Source organism: Megalops cyprinoides, chromosome 11 (genome assembly GCF_013368585.1).
Source record: "Megalops cyprinoides isolate fMegCyp1 chromosome 11, fMegCyp1.pri, whole genome shotgun sequence".
NCBI classification, from domain to species: Eukaryota; Metazoa; Chordata; class Actinopteri; order Elopiformes; family Megalopidae; genus Megalops; species Megalops cyprinoides.
The window spans coordinates 29992561-30007664 of record NC_050593.1 but is presented as its reverse complement, the minus strand read 5'-3'; the positions used below and the strand labels follow the sequence as shown (position 1 = coordinate 30007664).

The following is a 15104-nucleotide window of genomic DNA, read 5'->3' as shown; positions in this document are numbered from 1 at the left end:
GATTATAGCATTTATGAGGCACTGAATTTGAGAAACTACATTTGAATGGAAGCATGTTTGGAAGCATACATTCTTGTCTGATAAAGTGTACATTTTTGGAACAGTTTATTTGTGTTGTGTCTGGCATAAAGAGGTGAAACGTATGTCTTGCTGTTATGTTGGAAGGTATATTATGTTTTTACATAGTGTTGCATCAACGGGTCCTGGAGTCCAAGACAGAATTGTTAACTTTTAAAACTTGGTTCACTCTGCCACAAAGCTCAAGATCAGCCAAAACCAAAGAAACAGTTACACTAAATTAATGTTCACAAATGTACATTTTTTTCAAGACCTAAATCCAATGAAAACAATGTGTTTGATACTCAAGACAGCAGTTCAGAAAAAAAAAGATGTGAAGAGTCTAGAAAAAATTTGCTTGGAAGTATGATAACATAGAAGTGTCTGAATCTCATAAACCTCCCCAGTCTTGTACTGTCTTCAAGGTGTAAGCCATGTTAAAGGACAATTTAGAAAATTGTAACTACAAGAATGTAAATAAATGTCACCCTGAATGCATTGCTTGGTATCAGACTCAAAGGCAAAGGTAGCTATTAGCTAAGTATACCCCAAAAGCCACAAATTCTGCATAACAAAGCTAGTATTCTGTGCCTGTTTAATTAAACATACAACATCAACGCACTGAATCTTACATTTCTTTTATTTGTTCTTGATTTCTTTGTGGTATGCACCTGGTCTGATTTTCATTTTCAGTTCTGTCGTTTTTTACACTAAATTTATGGCCTTAACATGATTAAGGGCATAACGTTATCAGGAAAACTGCGCACACACTCAGATTCAAACGACGACCATGACACTTGATTCCAGTTAACGTCGTTTGAGGAATTTATAGCGTAAAAGAAATAGAAAAATGAAACAGAACACTAGTCGGGAAAAACACCAGGAAGCTTAATATCTTCCGTTCCAAATGCATTTTACGCTCAGTTAATTCGACTACAAAGAATGGATGGCAATGCGCACTGGGTCATGATTGGTCCAGATGCACTCCCATTAGTTCAGTTCACTGATTTACCCTTAATGGAGCTAGCTGAGTACGGAACCGGACGAGCCAGCTGATTGACGGGGCTTTCTCCGGAAGTCCCGCCTCTAAGCCAATGAGGTCAATGTCTGTGTTTTTGTGGGGGGCTGGCGATCAGAGTGCACCTCTAGCATACACAGTAACTGCATAGCCGTCGAAATTATCAAAAGAGCACGTCTGTATTCGGGTTTTTGAGCGGACCGGGACCATGTCAGACACGGTAAGTGGGAGCTGCTTTCTGATTTTTATCTAGCAGGCTAACGGACGAGTCTGCTCGCTTAGACAGGCCGAGTGGAAGTCACTTACTGGCTGTGTGGGTAACTTAGCGAGCTAGCTTTGGGGGTATCCAGCTAGACCTCTCATTCTTTCTGTTGTGATGTTCACCAGCCTTTTAGTCCGTAAGCAAAACATTAACTAGCGAGATATGTGTACACGTTCAACCAAATTACCCTTTCAACACCAAGAAGTGTCTATAGAGCGACCAGAGAGACGTTCTTTGCTAAGCTAGTTAGCTCATTAGCCAGCTATCTTCACAAGCCGCCGCTAGCCTACCGAATGTAGCGTTAATGTTAGCTAACGGTAGCTAGCCAACCAGTTAGCATATGCTAGGTATTGATAACGGTAGCTTAGCAAGCACTTCGGCTATGTCCACTCTTTGATTTTCGTTTTACGATGATATTTGAAATGGACAGTTGGCTAGCTGACTAGCCTAGTGTCTTTGGTATAGCGTAGCACTTTGCAGTATTGATGAATATAACTGGTTAGCGAACGGGATCGATGTAGCTTCCAAGTCAACTATGTCGGAATCCCAGAGAATATAAATATTGAACAGTATCTAGTTGATTTCTAGTGATGGACTTTTTCAAGAGAAATGCCTCATACCCAGTAACAGCGTGCTTTCTCTTTGTGGATATCTTACTTGGATGTATCGGTAATGTCTGCCAAAGGCCGCAGTGTGTCGAGTAGTGGTTAGGTTTCAGATTCGAATCCACAGCTTGAATGTAGGACTGCTGTTACAGCAACCTCTGACTGAAGTAGTTGCCTAATTAGTTAAGTTGCCTGAATTTTCACCGGGTCGGTGGTATCGACTCCATAACTAATGGATTTCTGTACGTTACATTAAATTACATTACATTATGTAATGACGTTAATGTAATTCAGTATAACATAAACATACAGTACAATGCTATGTACTGTATGTTTATATGTCGCTCGGCATTCTGCAGTGTGGTAGTCAGTGAAAGCAAATCAACAATGAAAGAAATATATTAATTTTTACATTAAGATCTAACATTTGTAAAGAGACTATTGACGAGAGTAAATTTCTTATACTAAATCTAGGGTGAGTTTGTATAGAGGTGCAGCAGAGGTACCAGGAGCCATTAGATGAAGTATCTGCAGTTGTTATCACTTTATACTATGATATGTAGCTCTGATCCATTAACTGCTATGGGTCAGCCTTAGAACCGAATCCGGCAGTGGTTTGGTTTTCACTTCAACACATCGTCGCTGTGTGCGTTTGTTACAGGAGACAAAACCCTCGAGTCAGGAAGCAGGAGATAAAAAGGATGGGGAGTACATCAAACTCAAGGTGATTGGTCAGGTAAGAGATGACTGTGTGTGTGTGTGTGGGGGGGGGAGGGATGTCTTTGGGAGGTCAGTGGTATGTGTCAGTCTGGTACTGCTTATGGTTCTGGTATTTAAAGGACGTGGTGATGGGTACAGTTTGGTGGCATGTTGCAGAGGTAGATCTGTTTGAAAAGGGTGCAGCTAAATGGTTGACATTTGCTGGTTCGTTTGCATGCAAGAGATTCAGTCCTAACTCATCTCCATCTTTCCTAGGACAACAGTGAAATTCACTTCAAAGTGAAGATGACGACACATCTAAAGAAGCTAAAGGAATCCTACAGTCAGAGACAGGTAATCATACACCTGAAGCTGCGCTGTTTTCACTTTGACGCCATTTCTGTATTCTTAGCTGTTCTTGCTTGCACTTTCTGCAGGGCGTTCCCATGAATTCTCTAAGGTTTCTCTTCGAGGGACAGAGAATCGCAGACAACCAAACTCCGAAAGAGGTATGGTGTTAATCTGTTTCATGTTATTGTATGATGGGTATCCTCTGAGTCATCTGTAGGAATGCTCTACGGCTGCACTGTCCCAGCCCTCTAATTCATCCCCCACCTCTCCTCCCTGTCTCTATCTCTCCATCAGCTGGGAATGGAAGACGAGGATGTCATTGAAGTCTATCAGGAACAGACTGGCGGACATTGGAACAATTAGGGTTTTCTATATATTTCTCCCTCTATTTTTTATTTTATTTTTTTTAAGTATGAATTTTTTTTTTTGGCTTTTTGCTTTGCTTTGTTTTGTGTTCCTCTTGGTAGGAAGTGGCTGAAACCATCTGAGTCAAACTGAGGTTCCACCAGGTTTCCTGTAACCCGGGAGACAGAGACAGTGTCATCAACTCTTCCCAGCAAAAAGCCTCCAGATTTGCCCTCCAAAAGTAGCTTTTCGTAGACATAAGTCATCAGGGGTAGGGCTGGAGGTCATCCATAGAGGATTGTATCTTATTTTCTGAAAGCTTCCTTCATTTGGAGCACTCTGGAATGATCATCTGGTTTGATTTTTTTAAAGTAACTTGGCAAAGAAAAAACAAAATCTAGCAACTTGTATGTGTAAATCTCATTAGGAAGCTGTAAAAGTCTCCAGATCTTAGGGACAAGGCTGCCCTGGTGGCAACACTGGGCAGAGAGGAGGTGTGGAAGGAAGGACAGGCAGTGGCGTCTCCCTCCCGCCACCCCTCCCTGACTCAGACAGCGGGCAGTGCGATTGGAGGAAATGCTAGAATGTTTCGCTGCGGGGAGATCCCGCTTTACAGTAATATGGGACATTCTGCTTCAGGGCAACGGCTATTTTCAGGTTTCTGTAATGTCAGTGGCGCACCACAAACCCCTTCAGGGTTTCAGAGATGGAGTGAAACCCCCCCCCATGTGAGCGCTGTGTAGGATTCGCCTCCTTCACTCTTAAAATGACTCATCGTACGAGTTTAAGACCCTAATGAGTGCTTGCTTCTCTACGCAAGACAAGCCCAGACTAAAATCATTAAGCAAGAGCCCTTGCAGGTATGCTCCAGTGTCTGATGCTGGTTTCACCAGAAATCCATAGCACTCACCTTCACTTCAGAAAACAGTTTTGCTGCTGCTGTCAGAATCACATGTTGAAATCATAATGCACTGCTTTTGGGCACTAGGGTGTCAGGCATCGTGTCCTATCTGAAGAAGCAGGATCAGATTAGGTTGAATCCCCTCAGAGCAGCTATGAATCGAAACTGGGGGATGAAATGCTGATATTATGAATGTTGTAGTGTAGAAAGCAGACCCCTTTTGTCTTCTCATTACGCTCTATCTGCTGAATGATTCATGGCAACTCGTCAGATCTCGTGCTCAAGGCCATGGTTTCTGATCCCATCAGAGGAGACCCGTGCACAGAATGCTCACCAGAGTTCATCACCTGGTTATGCAGTTGCATTCCAGAATCCTGCCTGCTCTAGAAATTTAAGCAAAACACATTCAGAGCATCTTTTAAACAGTACTCTGCTCATCATCAACATGTTTGTGAACTTGTCCATTTAAGTTATGAGTGGCATTCCCTCTCTGTCACATACAGCTCTTAGTGTCAGGAGCGGCTTGCATGGGTGAACACAGGTGCATTGAACAGGAATTTTATGAGTGTGTGATCTACTGGGGTAACTGGTGTATTGTTAAAGCTACAAATTATTTTAACATGAAATCTGTGCATAAACATTCACCAACTTGTATATTTTGTAAACTTCCTTTCCTCTCTCTCATTGATTTTCTGTGTAGGTTTGGCAGTGTTTATTTATACAGGCACGCTATCCCAAACTATAGCTCATTTCACAAAATCAAGTACAGTTTTGTATCATATTCTATTACTGCTACTATTGTATAGTTACACACATGCCTCTTCTCTGATTAGTTAGGAGTTTGCCCTATCTTTATCCTCCCTCTATCTTTTGCAGAAGAAATGTGGAAGTCAGGCTATGGGTCTGTTTTGTTTGGATCAATGCTGTGCAGGTTGACTGATGGTGAAGTCATCTGGATAGCTCCTTTCCTTTTACTGAGCTCACTAAATCATCTGATCCACATGCCATAAAAGTTAGTGAACCTGTGCAGAAAATTCTCAGCATTGATTGAAGCTGAGCCCGCCCTTACTGTGCTGGACCCTGGCAACCCCTGATGATGTCACAAAAACTTGTGTTTCTCACTGTGTTACCATGGTGGTGGCAACGCATTGTGATGTCATTGTACCTGACTTCTCTTTCTGGGGAGAGAAGTTGCTCTGGATGGTTTGAGGCTGTAAGATTTTTTTCCCTTGTTTTTTAAATAAAATGTGTTACAAAAGATAAACACAGAGAATTCTGTTTTTCACAAATCATCGTCTTTAAGCTTTAACTGCACTCATCCCACTAATGTTGGCACTCCTTTCCAACACTAAAGGCGTCATTTTTGGTAATAGGTTACAGTTCATCCTACATGTATATTATGTGATCAACATGACGTTCTTCTTGAATGTGGTCAGTATCCTACTTTTTTTTTTTTTTTTTTAATCTTAGTTATTATATGTTTAGAGCACCATCTAGTGGCTGTAATGGTTTATAGCTGGCTTCCAATCTTGAAGGTTTTGTCACCTTCTGGTTTACCCTTGAAGTGCCTAGTCAGGTGATAGCTGTAAGCGGTGTCCTGATGTGTATTTGTACAGGTAGGCATATTCGGGTGTGCACATATACGTTTGAGTCAGAAAATTGTGTACAGGCCATTATATATTTCAACAAATTTGTGAAGATGGGCTCAGGTACAGTCGGGTAGGTAGAGGTGTGCATATGAACAGACGAATGGATACGTTTACAGACAGGTGTGTACAGGTACAGGCTGCCTTTCCTCCTGTTTCCCTCTCTCAGCCAACTACTCTTCTTACTCCTTACTCCTTACTCACATAGTCAAAGGAATTAATGATGACAATGAAGACCTTCATCATAAATGAGAGTAAACAGGAGAGAATAATAGAAGAGAAATGCCAAAAAATATGAAACACTCTACAGCTAAGACATTCCTGGATAACATGGAGAACTGTTTTGTACAGTAGACCTTAATGACTGCAATAATACATCCTTGCATTTATGTTTTTGCTCTGTGAAAACTGATTTGGGGTCTCATGGGTCTGGAGCAGGCATGTCCCTTTTCCTGCAGCTGCAGACTCATGCTGGCTGAATACTAGGGGGGAGAAATAAGATACACACACGGACACACCTGCACACAGCCACTCCAGAACCACCAGCAACAAACTCCACCTTTGACCTTTGACCTTTCTTCCCCAACCACGTTTCTGCTTCTGAGGTCTTTCTTTTTTTTTTCAGAGAATAGTGGGATATGGTTATGAATGGATGTTATCTGCGTGTGTTATCTGAGCCTCACACTCAAACCTCCCATGTGAGGTCACTCTCTGTATCAGCTTCCTGGTCCCAGTGTCCTCTACCTCTTCCTGGCCTTCTGCGGCTCTTCAGTGTCCCCCTGGTTCTGTTTTCTTGAGCTGACCTCTTTGTCTGTGAGAAAGAGAGAGAGAGGGGAAAAAATTTTGGAATGAGGTTTAAGGGACAGTTATGAAGAGGGGAAACGTGAGAGGGAGAGAAAAAGAGAGAGAGAGAGAAGGGGGGGCAATGTGAAGATAAAGGTTCAGACAGACAGAGGGAAAGTGAGGTGCAATCAATCACTGCGGGAGAGACTTGGCCGGTTTCCCATGTGAGTGTAGACAGAGGGAGCAACACTGAAATATGAGCCTGGATCAAAGGCGGAGGTAACAGACTCCAGATGGGCAGGAGAGGTGAAGCGAGGGAGGAATGCGTACAGTAATTAGGCGGGATGTTAATTAGCTCACAGGCTCTGGAACTCGTCTGACCTGAGCTGTGACCCCTGACCTGGGCACAGCCCTGGATATTGTGCCCCCATCTGTGAGACGTGCGTTACCAGAGGAGGAGTGGGGAAGGGGAGGAGAGGGGAGGGGAGGGAGAGAACGGAGAAGAGAGGTGCAAGGAGAGAAATATGAGAGGAGAAAAGAGGACAGGAGACAGAAGGAGCTGCTGACAGATTATATAGCCAGTGTTTATTACCAGGCTCCAAAGCAATGAGAGGACCTTCTTCAGAACTCAGGTTCAACTTTTGTTCTGCTGACACTGCCATTTTGAGTTCTGCTGTATTGGTCTTTACTTTTGCTGCATTTAGCTTTTTTGTCTTTAGCATCCGAGTCCCGAGAAATATGTGGATGCAGACAATCCATGAACTAAATAAGAAGCAGTTTTCCCTTTCTTTCCAGCTACTTTCTTCAGCTCAGGGTGTGGCCTTTAGGGCAGTATAGAATGCTAATCTGCTTACAATCTGGTGTTGTGTCTTTCTGGATTCAAGGCCAACTTTGGTATCCCATTACTGGGTATGGAGTGGGCTGGAGGGTTCATACAGCACTAACCCCACACAGCTTCCCTGTGGACCAGTCCAAGGACCTTGTGCTTCCACTGTCCTCATAACCTCTCCCCTCTGTCCCAAAGACATGTCCAGGGACATCTTGGTAATCTAACTTAAAAGGAGTAAGTGGAGAGGTAGTCAGTCAGAGGTATTCTGTTGAACACACAGACACATAATGTCTCAGAACCCTATAGTAACGCTTCGATCCATAAAATCACGCAGTTGCCAAAAGCTCACTCGCTCTTCTCTAATGACGTCAAAGACAGGGCTGCTTAAACCTGCTTAAGTCTGTAGTTTGCATAAAGGCAAAGATAGTGTGACATTCCCATCTACAGAGTGACAAGGTGAGTGACTATGTTCAGGGGCTGTCCACATTTCCACATTGTTCTTTGGCAGGAACATTTTAGCTATGAGAAAAATTTACCCACAGTGTAAGCGATCCAGCTTAAATCTTCCAAAGTCACCTCTGTCTCCATGAGACATGAAAATATTGCAACTATGAATTTCTGGCCAAAATACATTTTTGATGGGATAGGGAGATAGTTGTCTTGCAAGCGAGATATGTAAATGTCTTCCAGGCTTCAGTAACAGCTGCTCAAAGGGATATTTGCGATGAGACCTCCCAGCAAAACAGGCTGGCTGAGCAGCTCACTCCATTTTATCATTTACCCCTCTGTACTTTAAAGCCCTACAACCATCAGGTGCTGGGGTCCTGACACAGGCTGATAGCAAGTGGGATTCAGAAAGAGAATACACAATGCCCTTTGTTATGCGACTTGGTTGCAGGGCAAGTCTTTCTTAACTAGAGGGCGCTCTAAGCACACGCTTGACGTGCATCATTGATCATAGTGTGGACGCTAGGCTGGATGCCGGACTTTTGGCCCACGGGAATTACATGTGCCAGTGCATTCAATCAGTGACCTCTAAGGTGAAAGTAAAGCAACAACATTGAATATACAATCATTATTGATATAAACTCAATAAAATCAATACGCACTCTCTCTTCAAACCATTTACATCAGGGCCAATTTCCCATGCCCAATGAGAAGACAATGCCAGAAGTGAAACTAGGAGATGACAGGTGACACTAAACGCTGTTTCACTGCCTCACTGCACATACTTAAAGATGTTTAAGTGTAACTAAAGTCAGCTTGCTACAGTTCTATTACATGAACCCCGCGGAACACAGAGTCTGACACTGTTTTCAAAGGCCTCTGTCACAGTTTAATTAATCACTAATTTCCTGCTCTGTGAGGCCAGGAACAATATTAGGCACATTTGGCTCTCTGTTTAACTGTTCCAAGCATCACAAAATTAACATTTCCCATCAATGGCATTATACTACCCGTGGGTAGGGTATGGTAATATCATATATTTCTGGGAAAACTGAAGATGTTAATTCCTGGGATAAAATTTTGGTGGGAAGAGGTAAACTGCCAAAGAAGACAATAAATTCTATGCAAAGTTTACTTGGCGCAGAAGTGCTCACACACCCGTACACACAAACCCATGTATGTATTTGTTTGCTCGCTCATACACATACATGCACACACATTCGCCATGCTGCTGGTCTGCTGGCTGGTTGTTGACCCCCAAAGGCCAATCCTTGCAACAGACGTTCATCTCCCAAAAGGAAACTGGGTCCATGAGGGAGTGCCGGCCGTCTGCTCGTGGGGGTGTTTCCAAGGGCGGAGCCGAGGGGGGGTGTTTCGCGGCTGCCCTGTTTTCACAGCGCGTCCGAGCCCACGGTCTGGGCCCGCCGCTCCGGGAAACAGGGAAGAGGCCAAATTCCCCTGGATCTTCTCCAGGAGAGGGGGGACAGTTTATTTTCTGGGGAGTCTGTCTGTTTTTTAATGGTTTCCAGGAGCCCTTTGAAGTGCGGAGGAATGAGCGCAAGGGAGCGGGCGCCCCTCTCCCCGGCTCCCCGGCTCCCCGACTCGGGTTACTCAGCGGCAGGCCCTGCTCCCGCGAGGGTTGGGCTGCACTTTGTTCCACATTCTTGGGGAAATGCGCTCACTCTGACTGAGCCTGTGCTCCTCGCCCTGGCCTTGCCTCGGTCCGGCCGCCCCTCTGATCCCAAACGGGTCTCAGACTCCGCGGTCTGGCGGTGTGTCTCACCCCGCGCGACACAGATCCTGTGTAATAGTGACTGAACCGTCTCTCTCTCTCTCTCTCTCCTTCCAGCTCCTCATGCGCCAAAACAGTCAACAAACACAACAATAACCAGACGTCCAAACAAACTAGGGGAACAAAGCTCAACTTACTACGCTAGATGCTTACTTGTATTTGATTGTCCTTCCTTCCGAGCAAAAATAAATGCCAAAATGACCTTGCATATGGTACGTTCACCCCTTTTCCACACTCACACACACCCCTCCTCCCTGTCCTTACCTACCATTTCCCCCATCTCCCCTACCTAGAGCTTTTCAGAGAGTAAAAAGCAGTAACTCTTTGTGCTACTTCGAGATTTAAATAGAACAGAATGTAATTTTTCTTTTATCGAACTGTTTTGTGGTTCAATAAATGAACGATTGAATCCAGATGCAGTAAGAAAAGAGGAAAAAAAAGACTTCTTTTTTATTTCTGCTGCATGTTTAGTTCATTCACTCCATTCAGGGCCGCAGAAGACATCTTGAGGTGTCTGGACTGCCCTTGCTGCATTACATCTGTCCACTAGAGGGACACAGAGAATGAGATGTGGAAATTGACCCAATTCCAATGGAAACACTTTGAAAGCTGCCTGCAATGAAGACATATCATGTGAAAAACTGACAAGATATACGATGCCTATGACCTAGAAAGAATCTCTACATAGATACAGAAGCCAAAAGTAGGTTCTACACTGGTCCTGGAATATTTTCATTTCTTTGAAGACTCATATTTCCCCCTCTGGTACCTCACACGGTCTGAATGCTACTCATGACAAATACACAAGGGATGGTGGGAAAGTCTTTATGTTGACAGGGGCAGAAGCATACCAGTCACTGCGACTACAACCTAATAAATCACCTCAGATTCATACAGTGCGCGTCTGCTGTACCTGATATCTTCATTTGTGTCACAAAGCGAAAAAGCGGGGAAAGTGCTGCCGAGCACAGGCATCTCACTGCACGTCCAGAGACTGTGGCAGGCAGAGGGTCTCTGCAGAGGGTCAGAGTTCAGCCGCACCACACAGCGTCTCGTGACAAGCCGCTAACGAGCCATTCTACACCAAACACTGAGAAGCCAGGATCTGTCCTGCCCTTCATGTTTTCCCCTCCTGGCCTCCTCCCTGTCACTTTCCCCCTTCTCTCTCCCTCTCTCCCTCTCTCCTGCCATCCGAAACATTCATTCTATGTGCTGAGAATGCAAAAGTGTCACCTCTGTGAGGCCATCTATTTTGGGTCGACAGACGTGTTAGCGAGTTGTCACGGCTTCCAGCCAAACAAGCAGAAAACATGTCACACTTCCCCTGCTAAACCCTCTGGACATACATCATAGGCTTAAGAAGAGTGCAGGCAGGACCTCAGAGAGAGCTGTCTGCCCTGTGACAGGACAGCCATGACTGTTGAAGACTGGCACAGGGCAGCGCCCAGCTACCAACATGCCAATTAGCCGAGAGTTCCAAGCTTGTATCGATTCATTTATATTCATAATGGCGGCCAGTTCTCACTTGTGCAGACAACAACATACTGTTGACCACAACAAAGGCAAAATTATTAGCTATGCTCATGTGCTGTAAGTTTTAACAAAATGTAGGCAACCTACCATTGTGTACTGTTCCTTATGAGTCATGGAGGAGAGGGAAGAAAGCAACATGCTGACGATTCTCTCTCACCCAAAGGAGGCACTGCAGAGAAACTGATCGACTTCAGATTATTATATATTTTTTGTTTTTATGCAGTTGAATTCAGAGCCATATGGGAATATTTTCAAGTTAGAATAACTGGGACATTTCCATAAATGAAACATACATTTAACCCAGTCATTTCTCAAAGAATGCCAGTCATTGAGCTTCTAGGAGAAGACCTTGGTCTTTCTGGATCATCTGGCCATTCTCTGCCATCTCTGTATGTCTTTTGTACCAGAACGTCTCTGAAAATAAATAAATAAAAAAAATTTACATTTCACAGTAGAAGATCAAATGGTATCTACAGCCTTCTTGGTTAAGCTTTTACAGCCCAGTGATGTTTCACACATTACACATGATGACTAAACTGACTCCTGAGACGTTCACACCTGAGACATTACACCACTGTAATGACCCAATGGCTGTAGTATTTTTCCATTACACTACGTGTGCATACATTCAGCACACTGGCTCTTTAACTTCTCTCGGCATGGCCATAAGCTAATGCTCTCAGCATTAAATGTGAGCTATACTTTCTACGGAATTTTCTATGGTACTTTCTGCACCGTTCATTTACATTGACTCCTACGATTTTCCTGAAGTAAATCTAACATTGATTAGTTGATTAGTACCCTAAGATAACTGACCCCTGAAAAAAAGGTTTTTACAGAATCATAATGTGGCCTATGGTTTAAGGAGCTGGACACAGAAGGTTCAATGTCTGAGACCCAAGTAGGTCACTGAATGCATGAACAAAGTGCTTAACATCAAATGCTTCAGTTCAATTAGATAATATGTACAGCGTGAGCTATGTATGTTTGCCCTGGATAAGGATGCCTGCATGGGAAACAAGTAATAATGAAGGCCAGTTGTTGCGAGGCTCAGTGCTTGTGGCAGGTTCTCTGGGCTTATAGTGCACTAGCATGCCTGGATATAGCAATCACATGACTAGAGTTACCGCTGACCAGAACCTCTCTTTTCTGGCATGATAAAAATCAAAACTCTTAAACCTTTTTTTTATCCATTTCTGGGGCTTTTATTTAATCTTAGCAGCCTGTTTCCCTTTGCTGGCTCTCAGAATTGCGTCATGAATTTCTGCATTATGAATTTCTGGACTGTCTCTTCACCAAGATTGGAAACCGCATACACCACATTCCAGCCTCCCATGTACCCTTGACCTCAACCCGCCCTGCTATCAACTTCTTGGGTACTCCCCATTTCCCTCATAAATACTGGAGCACATAGCAAACACTAAATTGCCACCTTACTCAAACTATATGAAATATTTTAGTCATGCTTTTGAAATCTCACATTATTAAAACTGCACTCTACAAGGTGTAAACAGTCTCTTTATTGCTTCTGACTCAGGTTCTCTGGCTATCTTAATTCTACCTGTCCTCAGAGATTGCCCTGAATACATTTTGTTTCAAAGTATGAAATCTGTTTCTCCGGTACTGCTTTAAGCAAATTTAGTTTCTGCTTTCATGAGTGGAAATGATTCATCTATAGCTGGCTACAAAGGTTACCCAAGACTAGAGAAATATTGAATCCCTCAGGGTTCTGTTCTGGGACCACTGCTAGCCACTCTCCATACATTAACATTCGTTGGGTACAGTCCACAGCTCCAAATTATGCATTTCAGAAGATTTATAAAGAAAATCAACTAAACAGTTTGAAAAGTAAGTGGGATTATAAGAACAAAGGAGCAATGCATTTCACATTTATTTATTTGGCAGATTATCTTATCATGCACCAAGCACATATAATAGGGCCATGTGAATAGCAGTACATACAGACCATGTCAGACTGTGGCTTTGGCGTGGACTGCAAGCATACTTAATACTTGATGATTCAAGAGGAGGAGGGAGTTGGGGATGAAAAACCCAGGAGTATTAAGCATGGAGTCTTAGGTGAACGTACTGCTGGTTTACAGGACCATCAAAGCCCCATTTTAAAGGAATGTGGGGGGAGATGGAGAGGTGGTGGGATGCAGATATTACAGCACACAACGAGAGCAGGTCATTGATACCATATATCGCTGCTGTTGATTGGTAGTGAAGAGGAGCTAAGGTGAGATATTTACAAAGTTCCTTATTCACTGCACTCTATTTAGACGAAACACTAAGGAAGCACACACTTAGGTTCCATCTATAAGCCAGTGGCATTCCATTCTATCCCTGAATAAAGCCTGACACAACCGTAGCATTTCTTATACCAACCAACTAAATCACAGACATAAAAACCAAACTATTAATCAAAACATTTTACCGTCAAACAGTAACGAGTACTGAGCCCGCGTCCCTGGCTTCCTTGAATTCAAAAGGGCAACGTTTTCTAAAATCGCAGATGGCGTCCAGCTTGGTTTTTCCATCACATCTGAAAATCAGAGGCTTCTCCTTGACCCCCGCCGCATGCGTGACCCGCACAGAGTCAACATCCCAAAAACTGCGTGTTTCACCTCTGATACATTGCCTTCCTTTGCACGATCCTGTCTGGACCCTCTGCGGGCAAAGTCTATACACATTTTTCATTCCTTTAGCCTTGACCACTGCAATGTCTTGTTTTCCAAAATGGTGTTTTCAAAAAAAAAAACCTTAAGAACATTCATAATTCTGCAAGAAAGGATTTCGAGAAAGCAATCAAATCCTGGTCTTAAAGTTTTTTTCCCCTAAAGTACATCACTCCTTGAATTGAAAACACCCCTCATTACATATAAGACATTAATAATACATTGCATTACATTACATTCATTTAACAGATGCTCTTATCCAGAGCAACTTCCAGCACAAAAGAACAGAAGTGTATCCATTCAATTTAAACAAGCAACAGTGTCAGACCAGGCTAACAACACTCCCAGATCAGTGCACGTGAGCATAACACTATTCAACCCTACCACAAGTTAACTCGTGTAACCTGACTAGACAGCCTAGAAACTAAGGGATAGGGACAATAGACCTCCCCCATACATTTCTAATCTGATCTAAACTCCAGAGCCTTCTTGTCATCTCCTACTCTTCTCAGATTCTCAGATATATTTGATGAGTGACATGTCCTTTTCCTTATGTAGAAATATACTGTGAACAGCCACCTCTAGTTAGAAAAAGTGGACTCTTTTCCTCTCGCGTTTACAGACTTGTATTTTCTTCTTGTAGATTCTTCTTTATTGCAGTGCACTACAGTATCACTGACTGACTGTGAAAGTGCCTTGATGTGAGGCGCTATACAATATAAAGTTTATAATCGATATTATGATGAGATGAAAGCTCATGGCTCTGGCACAAACACACACACATGCACTCTTATATACATATATATATATATATACATATATATATATATATATATATATATATATATATATATATATATATATATATATATATATATATATGCGCTGGACCCAGTCTCTCTCCTGGCTGCTCCACAGCTGGTTGTGTTTTGCTGTGGTGAGGTATCCCAGAGCCAGACTGAGAAACCCGACCCTGGCTCTCTCCCCTGGGCTGGGTCCTAATCCAGGCCCTGGAGTTTAGTGACTGACAGAGGCTGGGCTTTCTCAGCCTGACCTCTCTGGCTGCTCTGTTTCCTTTATCCTGTCATTCGTCAGAAACCTGACCCCTCCTCCTCAACCCCCCCACCCCCCACCCCCTCCCCCAAAATCTGGGCCTCC

General features: G+C 43.4%; 1 protein-coding gene across 1 annotated transcript; it reads left to right on the top strand.

The window, feature by feature from the left end:
• Window positions 1-1144: 1144 nt before the first annotated feature.
• sumo1 (small ubiquitin like modifier 1) lies at window positions 1145-5447 on the top strand. The gene is made up of 5 exons (XM_036540567.1): window positions 1145-1295; window positions 2604-2678; window positions 2918-2995; window positions 3079-3150; window positions 3287-5447. Exons 1-5 carry the CDS (start codon window positions 1284-1286, stop codon window positions 3353-3355), a joined length of 306 nt encoding a protein of 101 aa, XP_036396460.1. The 5' UTR covers window positions 1145-1283; the 3' UTR covers window positions 3356-5447.
• The last annotated feature ends 9657 nt before the right edge of the window (window positions 5448-15104 follow it).